General features: G+C 39.9%; 1 protein-coding gene across 1 annotated transcript in view; it reads left to right on the forward strand.

The window, feature by feature from the left end:
• LOC144253713 (BMP-binding endothelial regulator protein-like) overlaps window positions 1-22,466 on the forward strand; it is a 63,182-nt gene extending 40,716 nt beyond the window's left edge. The window contains exons 3-5 of the mRNA XM_077796437.1: window positions 14,037-14,119; window positions 18,242-18,332; window positions 22,336-22,466. Coding sequence (XP_077652563.1) covers window positions 14,037-14,119; window positions 18,242-18,332; window positions 22,336-22,466 — 305 coding nt within the window. The remainder of the gene's footprint in view (window positions 1-14,036; window positions 14,120-18,241; window positions 18,333-22,335) is intronic.
• Window positions 22,467-22,888: the final 422 nt, after the last annotated feature.

The following is a 22,888-nucleotide window of genomic DNA, read 5'->3' on the forward strand; positions in this document are numbered from 1 at the left end:
CAGCCACCAGCCTCAGAGCTGCCTTCTGTTGCTGAGGTTGAGGTTAGTTTTCTATTGATATATAGCTGGTTATGACAACTTGTTTATTATTTCATGGCTTGCATAGGTTAGGATTTTGGGCATACTTAGCTGGTCCTTTGTTGTGCTGCAATCTTGGTGCCAGGGAGGTCTGAGTTTCCTGAGTCTCAGAATCCTCTTCTAAGCTCATGTGGTTATCAGCAGAATTCTGTTTCTTGCAGCTATAGAATAGCTTTCTTCTTCAATGCCAATGGGACAGCCCCTCTCTGACTTATAGACCCATGTTAGGGACTCACCTGTTCATCAGGCTCACTTAGGATAATCTTCCTTTTGATAACTCAAAGTCAAAACTGATTAGGAACCTTAATTATACCCAGATAATTTCTTCTCTTTTGCCAGTTAACATAACCTAACCACCTATGACATTGATCAAATGCACAAGTCTGGCTCATATGCAAAGATGGGATTATACAAGGTAGATATTTATCTGGGGTTGGAAATCATGACTTTGACCCTTTCTTCAGATCTCACTTTAGGCATTGCTTCCTGGCAACTGTGGACACTTACTGTAGAACTAGGTATCTCTTCTCATCATTTAGCCTTTAATTTTCTGGTGTTCCCAGCATACTGACAGTTCTGTAAGGACAGTGACTATAATTTTCTCAGCCCTGCTACTTATGCCTGGCATACGCTGAGTGCCCGCTGAAGACATGTAGGAAGAAGGGGACTAGGAGAAAAACAGGACATAAGGGGCCAAGGGGCCAAATTCCAGTCGTTTTAGTTCAATATGTGTCTTCAGTATTAAGTGTACATTTAATGTGTTATTACTGGCTTACCTAAAAGTAGGGAGAGAATGATAGGGAGAGCATAAGAAGGGATAAGTAGGAGTGAAGAAAATGACTGAATGCCTGTCAATCAGTCCTGGGCGTTTACTGTTTTTTTTTTTTTTTTTCCCATTGAATTTTCTAAACTGTAAAAACAAAAATCCTTACAACCACCACAGTCTAAGTGTCTTTTCACCTGGCAGTGGCTGTTGTGTATTTTAGTGCTAATTGACTTAGTGTTCACCTAAGTGTAATTTTTTCATAGGTGCCTCATTGAATTGTGCAAAGTTACTAGATAATATTCTGCAATTATGACTTCAGATTTCCTAGGTACCATCATTTTTATATCACACCTGTTCTCTTTTTATATCATTGTATAAAATGCACCCCTAACTTGGCTTGGGGTTTCTGCAGGTGTTTTTAAAACAATACTGTGCCTGCTTATAATGCCCCTACTCTAAAGAGTAAACTGCTCAGCACTTTGTTTTCCCCTTACTGTCTTATATTACATTTCATTGTGGGGATGCTTATTATCACAACATGTCTTGGAATCAAAACATTCTCATTTCCTTTTAGGTTTCTAATGGCATTGTTTCATGGAGACTCTCAACCTGAGAAAAGTAAAGCTAGGTGTTCTGGATGGGAAGTTGGGGTACAGTATCAGAAAGCCCAGGAAAGGAATGATTTGATGTGAAATATCCTGCAAACTCTCTAGGTTCTCTTTTAGTTGCTCTTTAAGTTTGGCATCTGTGAAATTGAAAGCATGTCTGTATATGTGACATGTGTCTACTTATGAAGACGCCTGAGTGTCCAGCTAGCTATATTAATTAAAAGTGATTATTATGCTGCGATGATAGCATTCTTTCTGGACTATCAAAGAATAGGCTCACAATCTCTTCAGAAGTTGGTACTTATTTTTATTTCTATTAACATCTGATGTTCTCGATCTCCTTTTTGAGAAGAATCTCATCTTAGCTAGTGTGTATTTGCTTAGAAGTCTGTCTGCTGAAGAGGCTGGTGTGTAATAGGACTATATGATAATGAAGGTGAACAAAGCACATTGGTATGTTTGTGAACTTGAGTGCCTTCTTCATTCAGGGTGAGTCTGTCTACACCAGAGCCAGCTCCTTATGTTTCCTGGAGTGTGGTGGTTAAAGGCTCATGATGTTTATCTGAAGACGTGCTTGGGCATCGACCAGCTGTGGACGAATATGTGAGATAGCTCTCTGACAGCCCAGGAACGTCTGGGCATTCTCAGAACGCACTCTTTGAGCTTCTGTTTTATTGGGCCCTGGGAACTGTGGCATGGCCACCCTGATGAGGCTGTGAATGCAGAAGCAAGGATAATAACTTCCAAGCTCCAGAGGCAAGGCCATACTGAGGTGCTAAATGTAAAAGCAGGGTCATGTTTTCTTATTTTTAGGCATCTAAAAATATTGTAAATTGTACAATAAAGATTCTCAGTTATTCAAAGAATGAAATGAAAGAGGAAAGGACTTGGAAGTAGGTGTGGCATTAGTTGTTGAATCTATCACTTCTAGTTACTTGACCTTTGCCTAGCCACTTATTTCTAATCCTTGGTTTCCTCTTCTCTAAAACAGAGGCTAGACTAGATTCGTGGATCTTAAACCTATTTTAACCCCAGAATTGCCACAGCTGCTTGAAAATATTCAGACACCTGAGTCCCGCTCCAGACCATGTGAATCATAATCTCCAATGAATGGGCGGGCCCAGGCATTTGCATTGATTTTATTGTAGCAGAATACACATAATATAAAAAATTGACCATTTTAGCCTCTTTTAAGTGTACAATTTAGTGGTATTAGGTACACTCATGAGTGTGGTACACCTGTTGCCATTCTTTTTCGAGAATTTTTTCACAATCCCAAGTTGAAACTCTACTTATTCAACAGTAACTCCCTCCATCCAGTGCCTTTTCTCCGTAGAGAGCCAGTTGTTAAGTATTAGCAGCACACCACTGATGACATGCCAGGTATTTGGTATTTTTCTTCTTTTGAACAAATGTCATTCATTTTGTGGTAACATCTATTCTACTTTCTGTCTTGATGCATTTGTCTATTCTAGCTACCTCATGTAAGAGGAGTCATGCAATATGTGTCTTTTTGTGTCTGGCTTATTTTAGCATAATGTTTTCAAGTTTTTTCCATGTTGTGGCATGTATCATAATTGTATTCCTCAAAAGACTGAATCATAGTCTATTGTATGTATGTACCACATTTTGTTGATCCATTTGTGCTCTGATGGACATTTGTGTAGTTTTCATTGAACACCTGTACTCTTAATTGATCCTGGAACGCTTGTTCTCCTGGTTAAATTATGTGTTTTTGTATGCCAGAGTTAGGAGAAGGGGGACCAGTTATACTGTAATAATTGAAAAGATGTGATTGCTCTTCTTATGTAAGTTTATCTAGGTATATGGGATAAACAGCAGGGCCTCTGATGCTAACAAATACCCTGAACTCTAGCCAAGGGTTCATGTTCTTCTGTTAGGAAGGTGAAAGGTTTTACAGAGACAATAGCATCTAATTTTAAAATAAATACAAGTCAAATATACCTGATCCAAAATGCTTGAAAACAGAGGTGTGTCAGATTTTGGATTTTTTTTAGGTTTAATAATTTTTGAATATATATGAGATAGATCAGGAATGGTACCCAAATGTAAACACAAAATTTATTTTAGATTTTATGTATAACTTATACACATAGCCTGAAAGTAATTTTTTACAGTGTTTTAAATGCTTTTGTGTGTGAAACAAAGTTTCATGGTGTGGAATTTTCTTCTTGTGGTACCATGTTGGTGCTCAAAAAGTTTCAGGTTTTGAATTTTGGGAGTAGGGATGGTCTATCTGTGGTTCTGTATGTTGATATGCTCGAGTGCTTATCTTCGCAACCCTGTGCTCACTGACAGCACATTAATAGTTTGAAATCAACTGTGGTGGGAGGATTTATACCTTGGGATTAGAAAATGTAAAATCAGTGTTTTTTTCTTACTACAGAGCCAGTTATTAAACATTAGCAATACACCACTGACTACATGCTGGTGTTTCATATTTTCTTCATTTTAACAATTTAACTAACAAAACAAATACAATTTAAGAAGAAAAGTCTTTGTTGATAAGCTAAAATTCAGAAATCAATGATTCCTCTCAGATTCAGGAAACCTGAGACTGAAGGCCCAGCACCTCCTTCCACCTTGGCTTGGGTGCTGAGTGGACCACGTGTGCCATGTGGAGATTTGTCCCTATTCCTCTCCCAGTTTCATCACATGAGTCAGAAATTGCTTTTCTTGCCAGATATTTGGCAGTCTGTGTCAGGCTTATTTCCATAGGTTAAGGTACTTGTCAGTTTTGTCCTGTTTCTAGAATGGGTGAATTTTCCCTGCCCATGTGTGTTTCAAACACATCAAAAATCCCTCTCTGATTCTGTGGCAAGAGACCAGAGGGGCACCACACAGCTTCCCTCAGACTGTGCAGATATGGTGGCCTGTTTAATCAGAGGCCTCTTCTGCTGGCCACACAGTTCTGGCAACATCTCAAGCAAAAGAAGCTTAGCTTAAACTTTCTAGAAACAAACCCAGGTAAAGGAGGTGGCGAATAAGAGGATGAAGATCAGTTGTAGGCATCTGCATTTTTATAGCCCCTAGGGATACCCTTAAGTCCTTGGACTGCTCCTTGGCAAATGCTTCTCAATATTTAGGGTAGGACTTGGTAGACACAAGCCAGCTTCATCTGGCAGTGGGAGAGGTTCCTGATTGATGTTTGGATCAAGCCTGATCTCCCATATAAATAATTTTTTAAAAGGTATGTAAAGGAATGATATCAATAGGGATATTCTGCAGATATAGACAAGCTTATTCCAAAATTTACATAAAAAAGCCAAGAACCTAGAGTAGCTGGAACAATTCTGAAAAAGAAAAAGAGAATAAAATGGATCGAATCAGTTTACTTATAATATGACTACAATAGTAGCTGCTGAAGTAATTAGATATCCATTGACAAAATAAACTTGGTCTATGCGTTATACATAATATAGATATCAAGTCAAATTAATCACAGACTTAAATATGAAGTGTAAAAAATAGTCTAGAGAAAGCATGTCAGAGAAAATATTTGGGATCTAAGTTTGGGCAAAACATTTTCAGACTTAACACAAAACCATAAGAGGAAAAATTGATAACTTGAATATCATCAATATAACACACATTTGCTCTATGGAAAACTTTGTGAACAGAACAAAAAATCTAATTAGAAAATGGACAAAAGCTATAAGTAGACATTTCATCAAAGAGTATATATAATGTATGTTGCTATGCTTGAGTGCTTATGGCAATTAATCACATGAAAAGATGCTCGTATCATTAGGTATTAGGAAAATGCAAATCAAAACCACCATGAAATATCACTATTTACCCATCAAAATGGCTAAAAAACCCAACACTATCAAATGCTACTTAAGATATGGAGAATCTCATACATAGCTGGTGAAAATGTTAAATTGTTCTGTCACTCTGGAAATTAGTTGCAATTTCTTAAAAAAACAAACAAACATACACTTACCATATGACTCAGCAATTGCATTCTTGAGCAGTAAAACAAAACCCAGTGTGCACGTACAGTCTTATACACCAATGTTCCCAACAGCCTTACTAGTATAAGCAAAACCCTGGAACAACCCAGATGTTGTTGAGTGGGTAAATGGTTAAACAAGCTATGGTACATCCATACTAGAGGATGCTGCTCATCCATAAAAAGAACAAGCTATTGATCCATGCAACAACTTGGATGGAGCTCAGAGGAACTATTCTGAGAGAAGAGTCAATCTCAAAGACTACACACATATGATTCATTTAATAGAACATTCTTGAATAACAAAACTGTAGACATGAAGAGTTGATTAGCGATTGCCAGGGTTTAAGGATGGAAGCATACAGCAGAGTGAGTGTGGCTATAAATGAATAGCCTGAGGGAGCCTTATGGTGCTAGTGTAGTTCTATGAGTTGATGGGTTATAAGAGTCTACATATGATAAAACTGAATGGAAACACACACACACACACACACATATGTATGAAACTGGTAAAAATCTACATAAGCTCTGTTTAAATCTAATGTAAAATCTATATTAGTAGATTTTATAAGTTTCCTGGTTTGGGTATTGTACTGTGGTTATACAAGAGGTTAACACTGGAAGAGGTTGGAAACCTCCCTTCCTTCATGAAACCTCCTTTCCTTTGTGAACAGAAAGTCCATGTATCTTCTGGTGAATCTATTTTAAAATGGGAAAAAAAAAAGAGCCTGGGTGTGGTGGCACATGTCTGTAATCTCAGTGGCTCAGGAAGTTATGGCAGGAGGATCGCAAGTTCAAAGCCAGCCTCTGAAATTTAGTGAGGTCCTCAGTGATTTAGCGATTTAGTGAGGTTCTGTTTCAAAATAAAAAAATAAAAAAAAGGTCTGGGGATGTGGCGCAGTAGTTGAATGCCCCCTGAATTCAGTCTCTGGTGCCCCCCCCCCCCCCAGGGAGAGAGACAGAGAGAGAGAGAGAGAGAGAGTGAGAAGGAAGGGTAGTAGTTCAACCATCCCTGAGTACACTGTTTAATCAACCATAAAGGTTACATCATGTTATATATTCCCAAAATATAAAAATCACACAGAGCATTGCCTTAATCACAGAGGGATTATTTCACATGTGTGTTGTATATGACTTATTTTTTATGATCATCAAAGTGATATTTACTGATGTTTAAAAATTACTTTGGGGAAACTGAGGATTCCATTCATGACTTTTTGTGAATTGTCACTGAAAGGCAGCATAGATTTGGCGTAAGACAAAGTGGCTGCTTGACTGAGACAAAGTCATTCTACTTTTCTCAACCTTGATTTCTTGTTTTAACAATGTGGGGGTAAAATGTTGTCTGTCCTGTGGGGCCTAAAATTGAACCCTAGGCAAAAACCTCAAGCACAGTGCCCCACCTATAACAATAGGCAAGGATTTTAATTGTCTCTCTTCTTTCCCATTTTGCCTATTGGAGATTTTTTTTCACATAATGTTTTTCAAAAACAATTTTTGGAACTCATCTTTGGGAATGGCCTGTGGTGACATTTTCCTGTCCACATTAGAAGGTCAGTCTGGGAGCTTGATGGGACAGTCACTCATGGTTGTGTTACTGGTTCTCTTTATCTTTGCTTAGTACCAGCTCCACCTGGTTCCTTCTCCCTTGCCTCTCAGGAAGCAGTGGGTGCTGGCTACCTGACAAGGGGCTGCTGAGGGTGGCGTGGCCGCAGCAGGGTGATTCTGCCCAGTGGAAGGAAGAAGGACTCCCATGTTTAGAATTATTTATGATCAGAACAGATCAAGTGCAAGAATGATGGGTGACTGGTTTGTATAAAGAAAAAAAGTTGCAAGTATTTTTCTCTCTTGCAGTTTTATTTCATTATATTAATCATATTTAAAAGTTCCAAAGCATATTTTGTTCAATAGAAGCCAAATTCATTTGTGATTCATAGAATCTATTTTATTATCTTATATCAATGCCAGATATTGAACATATTATATTGATACTATGAAGCTATGAGATCATAAGGCACTATTTCATCACTTTGCTGTCTCTAAGAAATATACAGATCAGAAATACATGCAGGTCATGTGGTAGTTTTGTGTCCCTTTGTCCTGGTGAAGTGAGCTGGATTTGCACTATGCTCATGGGCTATTTCCAGGTATTTGGGTTTTAGGCATAAAAAAATCATCAAAAATTAAGTAAAATTGCCTTTTTTCCATTTTTATTCTATTGTTGATTATTTCATTTTAATTGTATGTTGAATTCCTAATTGGAATACAGAACAAGAAAAGGTATGAAAAGAATGTGTGGTGAGGGGCACACACTACTCTTTTAAGAACTCAGTTCATGAGTCTGATTTCTTCTCTTGGGATTGAGGAAATGGTTTGGCTATAAAATTCCCATTAGCCCAAAATAAGCAAAATTGCCTGCAGGATTCATGGTAGGTACAGCCTTAAAGAGTAATAAAAGCCTGTTTTAAATGAACTCTTAAGGACACAATTTAAGCCCTCAAATGGCTAGTCAGATTTTATGTTTATCCCTTCTGATTGTACTTCCATATGTTTTTGGAGAACAGTGTCTGAAAAGTGGTTCATTAAAAAAATTGTATTGGACTTGGGGAATTTGGGGTTTATTGACCAAGTCCAGGGGTGGGGGTACCCCATCAGGGGACCTGGAAGCTTGGAAGAATGGCAGGCCTGTTTGGTCTCATTCCCTATGTCATATGGCATGAACTGATTTCAGAAATGCCAAGTTTGGTTTAACTTAAGATGACTGAGTGCTAATCAATACAAAACAAAACAAAAACAAACAAACAAACAACAACAACAACAGCAACAAAGAGAAGTAGAAACTAGTGGTTTGGGAACCAAAGTGGATTTGGGGAAGAAAAGTCACCCTATTGAAAATTAGCTTGTCTGAATTTTTCCAAGGATGTTTTACTTTTCTGGAGATGATTTGGTCCTACGTGCCCAAGAGGAGAAGATGAGAGGTCAGTCAGAGAATGCCATCTTCTCTATGATGTATTTCTACAGTTTTCAGGAATGTGTGTTGGTGCTTGCTATTTACTTCCAGTGAAATTAAACATTTATTAAGTGCCTGCTACATCCAAAGTACTGCAAGGGATCTGGAAATTTACATTGTGCATGGAGAAAGTACATGGAAGTATGACTGGTCAGGGAAATTTAAAGCATGATTTCCTAGAGGCTATGACCTTGAGCCAAGTCTTGCAGGATGAATTAGGCAGATGAGAGCCTGGATGACCTCTGTGTCCCTATGGGGGCCGGGAGGAGATGGAAGGAAAGGATGCGATTTGTTTTTTTTTTTTTTTTTTCAAGAAGGGACAAGCATATGCAAAGTTGTAGAATGAGATCTTCTGACCATATTTGGTGAAATCCTAAGTGCAGATTATAGGCAGTGGAGACAGTTTGAGTTTGGGAGAAGAGGTGAGTTAAGGTCAGGCCTGGGAGCTTGTATAATAGGCCATCCATGTCTTTGGGTTCTGTTCATGTGAATTCAACCATCTGCAAATTGAAAATATCTTTAAAAAATTGCATCTGTACTGAACATGTGTAGACTTTTTTTCCTGTCATTATTCCCCAAGCAATTAAATATAACAACTATTTACATAGTAGTCACATCATATTAGATATTTTAAGTAAGCTAGAGATGATTTAAAGTATGTGAGAGGGTGTGTGTAGGTTATATGCAAATATACACCATGTTTTTTGAAGGGAGTGTCTGTGGATTTTGCTATTCTCTGGGGGTCCTGGAACCAATCCGTTATGGATGCCAAGATGTGACTGGATATACCAACAAGTTTTAATTTTAGAGTAAAGGTCAGTGGTTTTCAATCCCAGCTGTACATTAGATTCCTTTTCCCACTTCTTATTTCTAGAGCTTTTGATCCGATTGGTCAGGAGAAGAAGGATTGGGGGGTTGGTACATAGTCTACATCTCAGCCAGGCTGAGCACCATCCGTCATTGATAGAGTTCGAGTCAGCAAATGACATAATAAAATCTGGACTTGAAAAGGCACATGCAGGCAGCTATTGGAGAGGAGGACTTGAAAGATACCGTCTTTACCACACCAGGAAAAATATTCAGTGAGCTGTTGTAACAGTCCAGGTGAGAAATAACCCGCAGCTTAGCTGAGGCCAGAATGGAGGGAACGGAAAGAATTGGAAGAGAGTTTTTAAAATGTGTGAGGGGGGTTGAAGAAGAAAGGTGTGAGAGAGGTCCTATAGGATAAAGACCCAGTGTCCTTTGATTATGCACTTCGGAAGAGAACTGCAGCCTGAGAGGATAAGTTTCATGGGGATGGTGAATGGCCATCCCACCGTAGCCAGGCTGCCCATTGAGAACTTGAACATGCATTCAGAAGCATGCAGGTTCATTGAGAAAGCAACCCCAGGAATCATGGTGGTGTTCTAGGGATGAAGGAAAGGACTCCAAATGTAGTTTGGGGACACACTGTGAGGGGCTTTGGGTAAGCTACCGGTGATGATAACTTCCAGTTCTTTGCTCTAAGGCTCAGGTTAGCATAAGCAGTGACAGGATTTAGACTACAAGGGCGAAACCAGGCACATTTAAGACTTGTTCAAAGGCCAGTGCCATTTTTTATGGTCGTGATGATTTTCAACAGTTCTTTTAACAACAGAATGATGAAAATGTGTGGTATTCTCTCTCCCTTGGGATAATGTGGCCACTGCAAAAGGTTGCAACTAATAGGAAAAATGAGTTTTATTGTTTAACTGTGGATTCAATTAATTTGTCTTCTTCCTGTTTCCATCGCCATGTGTTTTTGGAGATGACTGGTTGACTAGGCAGAGCTTCTCTACAAGAGCATGTCTGCTAAAAAATACAATGAAGTTCTTCTTCACTCTGAAAAATATTTAATTTTAAAAGAGCCCAAATGCATATAAAAGCAAAGTATTACTAGCTTAGGCTCATTTTTGTATTTTTTAGACATAAATGAAGATTATTACACTCTGCATGATGGTTTAAGACAGTATTTCCTAATCTTGGCACAATTGATATTTTGGGCTGGTTAATTCTTTGTTGTGCCTTGTCAGCTGTCAGTAGCATCCGAGGCTTCTACCCCACTAGATGCCTGGAATATCCCTAATCCTCTAGTTGTGACAACCAAAAATGTCCCCTAACATTGCCAAAAGTCTCTGGGAGGGAGAAGGGGTGGGAGGCAAAATCTCCCTTGGTTTCAAACTACTGGTTTAAATATAGTGTGATTTTTTTTTTTTATCAGAAAATAACCACTTCTTCCTTCCGTAGTACTTATGGTTTTATTGAAACTTGTGGAATCTCTAAAGCTCTTTGATACCAGAGGAAAAATGAATGGGTGTTTACAAATTTTCTTGTAGAAAGTTTATGTAAATATCATTTAAAGAAAAAGGTTATGGTGGAGTGCACCTGTAATCCCAGTGGTTTGGGAGGCTGAGGCAGGAGGCTGAGGTGGGATACTCAATAGTTGGAAGCCAACCTCACAAACTTAACAAGTTTGTTAAGCAACTTAGTAAGACGCTGTCTCAAAATAAAAAATAAAAAGGGCTGGAGATGTGGCTCAGTGACAGAGGATCCTGTAACTATTACATGTAATAATAAAAAATGGGCTTACATCATTTTGTATAGTCTTTTAAATTCAATTATTCTAGTAAGTCATCTTTATTATATTTTTTAAAGTATCAGTCTGCATTGGATTGGAAAAACAAAAATAAAACTCATCTTTCATGAGAGGCAGTATGAAAACTCTGCCTGGATATATGGTGGAAATTTTTCTTTGCCCCTCTTTCAATTCTGTCCAAAAAGAGAGTTAGTATATTTTGCTTCTGAGGCTTAAACAAAAAAGGAGGGCAAGGTTTTGTGTGTGTACCCTGTGATCAACATAAAGTTGGTGACAAATAGAATTTATTACAAAGAATTTACCTTATAGAAAAGAAGAGGTGAGGGCTGGGAATGTGGCTCAAGCGGTAATGCGCTCGCCTGACATGTGCGGGGCGCTGGGTTCGATCCTCAGCACTACATAAAAATAAAAATAAAGATGTTGTGTCCACCGAAAACTAAAAAAAAATAAAATAAAATAAAAATAAATATTAAAAATTCCCTCTCTCTCTCTTTAAAAAAAAGAAAAAAAGAGGTGATTTACTTCTGGAGTATATTTAAGTTTTTATTTGGTTACTTACGTCTTCATATAGTGCATCTTAGTGTCTTTCACTAAGATAACATGCTTATCTTTGAACATGAGCCCTAAGAGTGGTAATAACCTTTCTTTAATCATCTTATTTCTGAGAATCCTCACCTGTGAAAGCTGCTCTGATCCCTGATGTACCGCAGTCTCCATAGCTAGCTAATGCTAGTGAGGGTAGGGGAGGAAGGAAAAGGCGTGGATTACCCTTGCTGTGGAGATTTTCCCAGATGTTTTTGAGTCTTTTTAGTAATTCAGAGTCATCCATCATTGGAGGAAATCTGTTACTTTGATTCAGGTTTGATCGATTGATGTATGAACAAGGGCAGTAAAGCAATGAAGCACTTCACAGTCTGACCTTGGTCCGATTTTCCAATATTGTTGCCCAGTTTTCTTCACGTGTTAGAATGTGGTGGGAGGAACGATGCTTCGGATGGACAGTTATTTGAAGCAGAAAACACTGTTGGGTTCCCTGTACTGTGGACCACTTGTTCCAATCCCTTTAGATTCCTTTATTCCATTTAGAGTGGAATAATCCAGAGGCCCCTGTGCTGCTCTTGGCGCCCTTTGCACATGACCTGGCATCGGTTAAGAACGATCTTTTGGCCTGCACTTCCTCCCTGGGCTGCATGGGTTTTGTACAACACTTCCTTCTGAGTAAAAAAGGCAAGATCTTTGCCTGCCCTATAAGCAGAAAAAAAAATTACCCTTTCTTTAAGTTTTTTAATCCAGATGATGAAAATATATAGCATATTCGGAAATTCTACTGGCAGACTTGGCAGGCGTTTCATATGCACTTGGACTTAACATGAATTGGATTTGGTTCTCTGATTTCCCCGCCTCCATCTCTTGGAACAAGTTATTTATTATCTGAGTGAGTCTGTGTTAGTGGGTCAGACATGCACATGGCACGTCGATTGTTAAGTGTGCCTGTTTGCTAAGATTTATGCTAGCCTCAATTGTTTTATATTGGTTTTCATTGTTGAAAATTTACTGTATTCATCCTTGGTTTGGCGTGAGAATTTGTAGTGTGCTAAAGTTTCCTGTGGTTGAATACTTTATCTCCGTAACACTTCATGCAAAGGAAATTAAAAAATATATAGCGAAAGCATTTCCCTAATATGTTTCCAATCAGCTGTGTACTTTAGTAATTTGATTTGTAAGAACTAGAGAGAAGAGTATTACCGAGCTCTGTTCAGTCATTCATAATTCTTTGGGAATTTAGATCATGGTTCTGAGTTTATAAAAACATCTACTGAAAATTTCCTAAGTTCTTTATTATTCTGCTTCTATGCATTAAGTTTTTTGACCACATCTGTATCTAGAAGGACTCATGGAAGAAAGTGAGTCTTTCCTCTTTGTCTTGAACAAGATAAACAGACAAGAATTGAGGTTGATTAGGTAGCCAGAAGTCATTGCACCAGACAGGCAGTGCCTTTGATTTCTGTATTATCCCTTCTATGTGTTCTTTTCTATACTTTTTGGGTTAAACATTCTAAGCCTGGTGGGCTCCTGAGACTACAGTGACTGTTGGCATAGCCAATTGCACCTTCCCAGGAAGTATAACCCTCAGTGTGGAAGTTGCTTGTACAAACTAAATCAAGATTGAGGCTTGTTCTTCACACCATTATTTCTTTGACTTTATGCCATTATTTATTTGAGGAATCTCAATTAAATGAATTATTCCCTCTTGGGAGCCTCTCTGGTCTTTGACTTCTTCTTCTTCTTCTTCTTCTTCTTCTTCTTTTTTTTTTTGCCAATGAATAAGTATGACTTTTATTTTGGCCAGTGAGTTAACATATAGTAATCCATACATTGGCAGTTTCATATATGTTTAATCTAATTTATTACCTAAGAGTAAAATAAAATTGAACCAGGGAATCATCGCTGTGCAAGCTAGGAGGTAAGCCTTGGAAGGTTTTATCTGGTGAAGACAATAGTTCTTATGTATAGAATTTTGCAATCAGTCTCTCTATTTTAGTTTTCTGCTTTAAGTCCCTGCCACATTTGAAACTTCTTTCTTGATCTTCAGCAATTTTGAGTTCCTTTGCTCTCATGTAAGATCACCATTTTCATAGTGCTGCTTTTAGCTCTGGTATTATGAGAAGTAATAAAGTATGAGAACTTTGTTAAGCATAATAAAATCATGCATTTTGGCTAAGAGAGTTCATTGATCTGTGATGTTTCATTTGAAAACACAGTCCATGAATTAGTGGATTTAGTAGTCAGAGAATTAACCTAAGTGGATGCCAAGTAGGTACTTAGAAGGCTTAGCTGTGTCCTGGGAAAAAATAGCCCGGGAGCTGATGGTCCCTGGGATTACTAGTCTTGTTGTAATTAGATATAACTTCTTTTGCTCAAAAGATAAAGGAAACATATGTTCATTTTTGGCCTTTCTTTTTCTTTCTGTGTTTCCCACCTAGGTTGCACCTATGAAGGAAATACCTACAACAGCTCCTTCAAATGGCAGAGCTCAGCTGAGCCCTGTGTCCTGCACCAGTGCCAGGTAAAATCCAGCTTTTTTTTTTTCACTCTCCAGTGAGGACTCCACAGGGTCCTCCTTAGCTCCCCCTTCCAGACCACATAAAATAAAACCCTCAAATGAAAAACAAAAAAGATAAACAAATGAAAAATCAACTGTATCCTTGTATGTATTTTACTGTGACATTCACCATAAGAAGACAGGTACAGGAGGGACATTGTATAGGACTTTTTTTTTTTTTTTTCCAGAAACACACAACAGAATTGTCCACCCTTGCTAAACGGTGCCTGGAAAAACTGCAGGAAGATGCATACATTCTTGGGGAAAATTCATGTCTTCCTCTGAAATTATCTTTAAGCAAAACATGAATTCCTCTTAGCAGAAAAGAGGTATTGTTAGATGGGATAGGTTTTCCTTCTTTGATTTAGAAAGATTTTGAGCCAGAGCCAATCCATAAACTGTATTAAATAGAAGCAACTGGTACACTGTGACCTCGATGATTTCAACCTGACAAACCCAAGAGCCACTTTTTTCAGCAACCAAGGAACCCACTGTGGCTGATGCTTGCTGAATTCCAAAAAGAACAATAATTCCACATGGCTCTAATCCTCACAGGTATTAAACACAGAAAGATGAACCAAAGGGAATCATAGAACTAAAATTTTAAACTGCTTTTCTTATCTTTAAAGAAATACTCTGATAAAAAATAATGCTCATTTACTTTTAATATAACTTAGAAATTTTCTGTGGTGAAAGTGCTATTAAGTCATTGTATCCCAAATCCCATTTCATAATCTCAGGAAATGCATTTGCATTAAAAGGAGATTAAAAAGTGAGCACCACAAGAGATATTTCTCTCTGATCTTATCTTACGCATATTGACATTTAGTTTATGAAATATGAATTTTATATTAACATGTTCTTATTAAATGCCCACAGCAAGCATGTTCATTCAAAAGACCTTCAGTTATTTATTCATCTTATTTATATAGTCATTTTTGAAATAAGCAGAAGGTAAGACAGCTGTGAATGATAAATTAATTATGTCAATAAATATTTGTTGAATTTTTACACTAGTTTATAAATTCAACCAGCCTCATGATACAGAGATAAGAGCAAAGAGTTTTAATAACACCAAAAGCTGACATTTCTTACAAACTTGCACCACTTCACTTCCACCTTGCTTTTTGATCAATGTAATTTTCACTCTTTGGCAGGGTGTTCTGGAAGCCTTGGTTGAAATGTTGGTTAAACAGGATAACTTTGCAGTCTAGTATAACATTTGTGTATAATCATCCCAGGTCATGTTGATCCTGAAGTTGCTTGTATCTAAAGATTTTCCTGCCTTTGAATGAAGACCTTGTTTAAATTAAATGGAGGGAGGGAATATTTTGTTGCCTGAAGAACAGATTACAAGCCATTATCAGTTGTTAACATTAAACCTCCAATTGCCTATCATCTCTGGTTACTAGTCACTCAGCAGGCTGGAGACAATTGATGCAGGAAAATCAAGTTATTATGGGAAGTCAGGAAATACTGAACTGCAGAGTGGCATGCAGAAAGGGGATGTTACCTGCTGAAGATCAAATTTGTCTTTCATCCTCCTGTTTTAAAACTTTGCCTAAGCCCTGCTGGCTAGTGTGATGCCATTTCATTCAATAAGCAAAAACGATGCAGGATCCTGTGAAGAAAGCTACATAGAACTGTTCCTTTGCTCAGCTTGAACCTTCCCACTTTGCCATCTCTTGCTTCCAGTCTTTAGGGATTGAGACCTCATCAAAGAATGCAGGAAATGATCTTCACTTCTCAGGCTAGTCTTCTTTTTTCTCCAAAGAACAGACACAATTGCAAACTCTATCTGAAAGCTCTTCTGAGGGCACAAAATCAGTTCCATTGGACCCAGTGTAGGACAGTAAGTGAAATACAGGCTCTGCTGCTCACATAACTAGTTACTTAACCTCTCTGCACCTCACTTATACCCTCTATAACTAGAACTGTCTCATTGGTGGTTAGAAGCAATAATCAAGACTGTCATTAAAAATGCTCCTGATAGATGCCTATGTGTGGGGCTACAATTAGAGTCCAGACAACAGTGAATTCAAGGATTTCCTTAGTGTCTGAGTTGAATTTTGCCTCCTTTCTTATGTCCTCTGATGAATTTTTGATTTCCTACTAGAAGAGGACAACCTGATCATCAGAGATGGTGGAAACTAACTTGAAGCCTCCAACGGAATTGCAGATATTGAAGGAAATTTGACTTTGAATCATAGCTTTCTTTCTTTCTTTTTTTTTTTTTTTTAGTACCAGGATTGAACTCAGGGGCATTTGTCCACTGAGCCACATCCCCATTACTATTTTGTATTTTATTTAGAGACAGGGTCTCGCTGAGTTGCTTATTGCCTCCATTTCTGCGTGTAGCTTTGAATTCACAATCCTCCTATCTCAGTCTCCTGAGCTGCTGGGATTACAGGTCTGAGCCACCACACCCGACTGGATCATAGCATTTTTGCATTGCTTCAGTTACATAACCAAGACATGGATTTTTTTTTTAAATCTTATCTATTCTTGGTATTTTGAGAATTGTTCCTGTCTCCAAATGTGTTACAAACTACAATAAATCCACTTGGTCCTACAAATCTTATTCCTGACATAATATGAAGACATTTAGTGTAGAACTCTCCTTGTTGAATTGGTACTAAATGGTGGCAGACATAATGAAAAAAGTGGCTTAGTTGTCACATGGTTACATCTGTCTTCAGCCCATGCTAACCTCCCTTCAAAACAAAATAAAACAAATAAATACCAAAAAAATCACAAATTCCTGTACAAAATGGGTAGAGAATACAGAGGAAACTCTTCAAAGATGGACTCTGAGAATTAATTTAAAAAATATTTCAATTGGGGCTGGAGATGTGGCTCAGCGGTAGCGCGCTCGCCTGGCATGCGTGCGGCCCGGGTTCGATCCTCAGCACCACATACCAACAAAGATGTTGTGTCCACTGAGAACTAAAAAATAAATATTAAAAATTCTAAAAAAAAAAAAAATATTTCAATTGACATTAAGATGATAGCAGAATCTCAAGATCAGTTTGCAAATGACACACTTGATTTCATGACTAAAACTTGAAGTCTCTGTTTAGACTTACTTAAATACAAACTTAGAAACTGTTTTGTCATCTCTCTTCATTTGATATGAGAGAAAACCCAACCCCAGACGGTGTGAAACCAAGTTACATTTTTAAGATTGCAAAACCAGCCTTGTTATTTCTAGAAGGGTGGTCAGAATTTATCTGGCTCTCTGAATGCTAGCCTGGGTGTTACATGTGTACTCTGTTCCTCACAGTTAATGGCTTGAAGAGTAATAACAATGATAGAAAATACAGCCAGTACTGAAAACAATTGTGAGTGAGCGGCCAGACTGTCAGGTATAGACTGATGGCAAGAAGGCCTTAAAACCTAGACTAAAAGAAAGCAGGCAGGGCCGAAGAGAAAGTACAAGAACAGGAAAAAGAACAGGAGACAGGATTTGCACTCTGAGGTCCACAGAGTAGGTCTGGGTGAATGGCTCTTACCTCATGTGTGCCATGTATCTATCTCTAGGCCTCACACTCATCCTCATCTTGTACCTTTCCAGTTCTTTTCCTTCTTCGTCCGTTTTTCATTGCTGTGACATAATACCTGACAAGAACAACATAGAGTAAGAAAATTTAATTTTGGGCTTATGGTTTCAGAGGTCTCAGTCCACGGTCAGCTGACTCTATTGCTCTAAGCCTGAGGTGAAGCAGAACATCATGGTGCAAAGGCATGGTGGAGGAAAGCTGCTCAACTCATGGCAGTTAGGAAGCAGAGATAGGGATAGGAAGGGGCCAGGGACAGATACAGTCCCCAAGGTAAACGTCCAGTGCTTACTATTACCAACCATGCCTCACGCGCTCACAATTACCATCCATAGGATGAACTAATCCACTCACAAGGTCAGAGCTCTCACAAATCTGATCTTTTCACCTCTGCATATGGCTGCATTGTCTAAGCTGAGCTTGGATGTTCCAGTTCCAAATCATAACACCTTCCTTGATTATTTTTCTATAATAGTAGCTCCTCGGTAGGACTTCTGGGATGACTGATTTGGGACATTCTGTTTTGCAGGAAGGTGTCGTTACACAGTCTGAAGTCCGCTGTGTTGTTCACTGTAGAAACCCTTTGGAGCATCTGGGAGCCTGCTGCCCGACTTGTCCAGGTAATGTTCTCAGGAAGTGGAAGGCTGGAAAGCTCTCTGGTGCAGTGCAGGAGTATTGAGTATTGAAATCTGTCTTCTCTCAAGTATGCATGATCCCCACCCCCCACCCAACTGGGATTTTCCTCACTTTACATCTGTGTACCTGATGGACTTAAAAGAGCAAGCAAGCTCTTTTGCATAGAAATGTCTGGTTGGCCTCCTCCGTGTGCCCAGTATGAACACATCGTGCTGTAGGTCTTGGCATGTGGATTCTCAGAGGCCTGCTTTCCACTCCACAGGGCCACAGGTAACGCTTATTTTGGAAAGAAAGGCTGTGGCTTTCACTTGTTTCCAGAAATGTCTTTTTACTGCTTCATATTGCAATACGTTGGCCAGAGCTCACCCGGGTGATGAGGTGACCAGATGTTTTCTGAAAACTGAGAGCTGTGTCCCTAGTGAGTTTAGCTTAGGGTTTTGCTGGTCTAAGTTTTCAGTGTGGTTCAACAAGTTGGACCCACTGTCTTTGTGAGAGGACACAAATGAGAGGACACTGGCTAACTGAGAGCAAGGATCTTCCTTTTCTAGTGGCTGGGAATGTTTCCTCTTCGTTTTCTGAACAGGATTGCAAAGGCCTGTTGCATCTTTTCTTGCCCTTTCGTACAAGCCTGGGGATTTTGAGGTGAGAGAGTTTTTCTGATCTCCTAAGTTGCTAGCCAAGTGTTTCCAACAGGTGTTCTGCATTTTGGGTCTTCTCTGAGCACTCTTCCTTATGGGTGATGATACAGCTACTACCCTTTGCTTTGAAAGGTTACTCTCTAGAGGGTCCTCTGATCTTGGGACCTTCTTGTGAATTGAGAAGGCACCATGGTGGGATACTGTGCAGAAATGAGCTAGGCTCTTTCCCCTCCATGTGGTAGAGTGGAGCTCTTTTTAGAATTCAGTCTTTTCTCACCTCCAGTGACAAGGACAGCCAGTGTCTACTACTTCTAATCTTCCTTATATCTTAGAATGTCTTTATTCAGCTTCCTTTTCTTACTAGATTTCTGTAAAGCATTAAAGTGATTCTTTCCAAAATTTGTTTGGTTTTTTTTTTTTTTTTTTTTTTTTTTTTGATACTGGGGATTGTACTCAGGGGCGCTCAGCCACTGAGCCACATCCCCAGCCCTATTTTGTATTTTATTTAGAGACAGGGTCTCAATGAGTTGCTTAGTGCCTCGCTTTTGCTGAGACTGGCTTTGAACTCTCTGTCCTCCTGTCTCAGCCTCCTGAGCCACATTCTTAAATGTCTATGGGGTCTTTGCTAAGCTAGAGCTTAGTTCTCTAGGCTGCACGTTAGAATCACCTGGAAAAAGTGAAGGGAAAGAGAAGGTTGGTGCCCAGCTGCATCTCAGACCAATTCCATCAGAACCTCTGAGGGTGGGACCCTGGACTCCTCCGACATTTCTTTTCACAGCCAAGCTTGGGGATTGGTAATGAGACAAATGTTATTTGTCAACCAGATTCAAAAATTACGAAATCTCTCAAATACGAATTTGGTTGTTCTGAGCAGACTGTTGCTTTATGGATACAGAATCGACTCAGATACCCCACCCCCAGCCCACAACCATAGGACCCGTCAGGGAGCAAGGGTAATGCAAAGCCTTGAAGCTCATCACCTCTTGCCTTCTCATTTAGGAGACAGTCATGTTTTAGGTTGTCTTTGAAATGTAGGCACACAAACAGCAGCATGAATTTATTTCAGCCATTGAAGTTTTCAAATTTGAGCAATGGCTCCTTCACTCTGATTTTGGTTGTGTTCCCAGGAAGGGAAGGGCTGGGCTCCAGGGTTGTACATATTGCACTGCTAAGTTCTCACAGCCTTCCATTGAGGGGTGGGGTGGTGTCCACTGCTCAACAGGAAGAAACCAGGCCCAGGTACACAAGTGAGTAAGGGCTGAAGGTATCGCTGGGCCCTGGCCCTTCTCTTACCTCACCACCACACTACACTACCTCTCACTTCACCACACACCATGAGAAGTATTCTGCTTAGGTCCAGGTGCCCTGGGTGGTGGATCTTCTTTAACAGTGAGGCTGCCTGTGTCACACACTGACCACTTGCCTTCCTGGGCAGGTTCTGTGCCTTCTGATATGAGGTCAGGAATCATCTTTGCTCCCTGTCCTTCATTCCCACAGACAGTGATTGGAATGCACATGGGAAGGAGCTGCTCCAGCATGTATTATCCTTTGTCTTAGGAGAGTGGCCTCAGCCAAGTTTTGATAGAGACAGTCGAGGGAAGCCGTAGGGTATGATTGTTAATTCAGAAGGACTGGCGTCTGTCATTGATCAGGGAATGGTATTCCACATAATGACAAACATGTACAGTCTGTGGTCAGTTTCTTCCTGAAACAGATTTCAGGGCATTCTTGGTTGTCTGTTCCTTCCATCCCATCTGACTCTTTGCTCAAGGATGCTGGATCATGAGGGAACAGCTTGAACAGAATTTTCAGAGAAATTCCTTCCCTTAAGCTGTTAAATGTAGATTCTGTGGTTTATCCGTCTGGCCATCTGTGTCACAGAATCAGAGGTGCAAACATAGAAAAGAATTGAAGACACTTTGTTGGAAGCGTCCTTTGGAGAGAGAGACTGGGCATCGTCTGTCATTCATGAACAGTGCTGGGTGCAGTCACTGGGGGGCACCATGCTTACCAAGTTTTTCCATATTACCAGAACATCAAAGAGGTGGCTCTTGGCTAGCCCTGGTTGTGTATATCAAACAGGTCTTATTCCTGGGGCATATTTTTAAAAGTTCAACTTTATCTACCTATTCAAATTCAGGCTTGTGGCACAGGGCTATGTGTTTTTCTGTTGAATGAAGGGCCATATTTGGCTTTAAGAAGGATGGGGCCAGAGGTCAGGCCAGCAGGGGAAAATGTTCTTGATCTTTTTTATTAAGAAGCAGCTCTTCCAAGAATTTGGTGGCTTCTTCTGGCAGTTTTAGTGGGAAGACCTTGAACACGCCTCCTTAGTCCTTCATGAGAGCTCGCTTGGCTAAGTTTTGCCCCCTCAGCGGCTCTGTTTCCTGCACAGTCTGCTATGTGGAAAGGGACCCCAGCTATCTTGGCCAAGCACCTTGTGAGGAAAGTGGTTTTGCTATTGACAGTCCTCTCCTAGTGTGAAGGACACAGCTGCTGGGCACTCTGTGCCTCAAGTCATTTGTGACATCTCTTTAGAATATTGGCAGTGTCCTGAGCATCTTTCTGACTAGAAGACAACTCTGAGTTTTGATCCTTTTATTAGCCAAACTTGTGAGGGACCACAGCCCGTTGAACACACACAAGGTGGGGTGGAAAACCCGTGGAGTATTTACTGCCCTCTTCTGCCCCTCTTTCCTTTGGCCCTCTGCTTAGTGCAGTGGGTGGGTCAGAGCCAAGGATGAATCTCAAGTATGAATCTCAAATTGGCTATCTGCCAGGTGGATTACTTCCACTCCAAGCCATGTTTTCCTTATCTGTGGAATGAGGAATAAGAGACCCCCACTTTGTAGGATTCCTGGGAAAGTGGAGTGAGATCAGGGTACATAGGGCTTGGTAGAGGCTGTGCAGTTCCCTGGTACTCATTATGTGGCAGCCTTTAGCATCATCTGCTCTTTATCTCATGGTTGACCTCTTTCCCTTGGCCTTCCTCTGGTTTCTTCTGCCCCCTTAGGGATGGGTTCCCCTGATAGTGGTCACCACGATCCTGACACAGCCACAGGGGCTCACTATGGGAGTCACTATAGTACTTTTGCTGTCATTGGGCCACCCTGGGTTTGACTGTTAAGTTTTCTGGCATCTTTAGGGTTTCTGGTCCCATGACAATGTGTCAATCTTTTGTACTCTATTTTTTAAAAAAAATTATGTAGTAATCTTATCTACAGGTGAAGGAGGACACTTGTTGGGGTGTAATGGAAGTGGGGGTGGGAGATAGGTGAGCAGTGGATGGAAGGATCACATCAGGTTGAAAGAAGACTTCTTCCCTAATTCTGGCCTCTGCTTTACTTTCCAGGCTGTGTGTTTGAAGGTGTGCAGTATCGGGAAGGAGAGGAATTTCATCCAGAAGGAAACAAGTGTATCAAGTGTTCCTGTGTTGTAAGTCCTGCTGTAGCTGTGGCTAGGGTGATCCTTTGGGTTATTTGATGCTTTAATCACTGATAGCAGCCCTGACTCTTAGGTTCTCTCTGTTCTGTTCTCCAACCAAGGGAAAAGCTCTTTCCTCGGAAGCAGGTTTCTCAGCCTCAGCACTAGTGACACTCTGGGGTGGGTACTTCTGTGTTGTGGGGACTGTCTTGTGTACTGTAGGGTATTTAGTAGCATGCCTAGCCTCAACCCATTAGGTCATAGGAGTACCCCTCACCCCAGTTGTAGGACCAGTAATGTCTGCAGATATTGCCCAGTATCCCTTGGAGAACAAAGTCGCTTCCAATTAAGAACTGCTGCTCCAAAGGGTGACAGAGAGCAGCTGATTTTCTTCCATCAGCCTCCTTTTGGGAAATACCATGGATTTTCTGTTCTTTTTTGAGGGCAGAGGAGCTTCTTGCTGAGTCAGCTGTTGAATTGAA

The sequence above is a fragment of the Urocitellus parryii genome, chromosome 3 (genome assembly GCF_045843805.1).
Source record: "Urocitellus parryii isolate mUroPar1 chromosome 3, mUroPar1.hap1, whole genome shotgun sequence".
Taxonomy (NCBI): domain Eukaryota; kingdom Metazoa; phylum Chordata; class Mammalia; order Rodentia; family Sciuridae; genus Urocitellus; species Urocitellus parryii.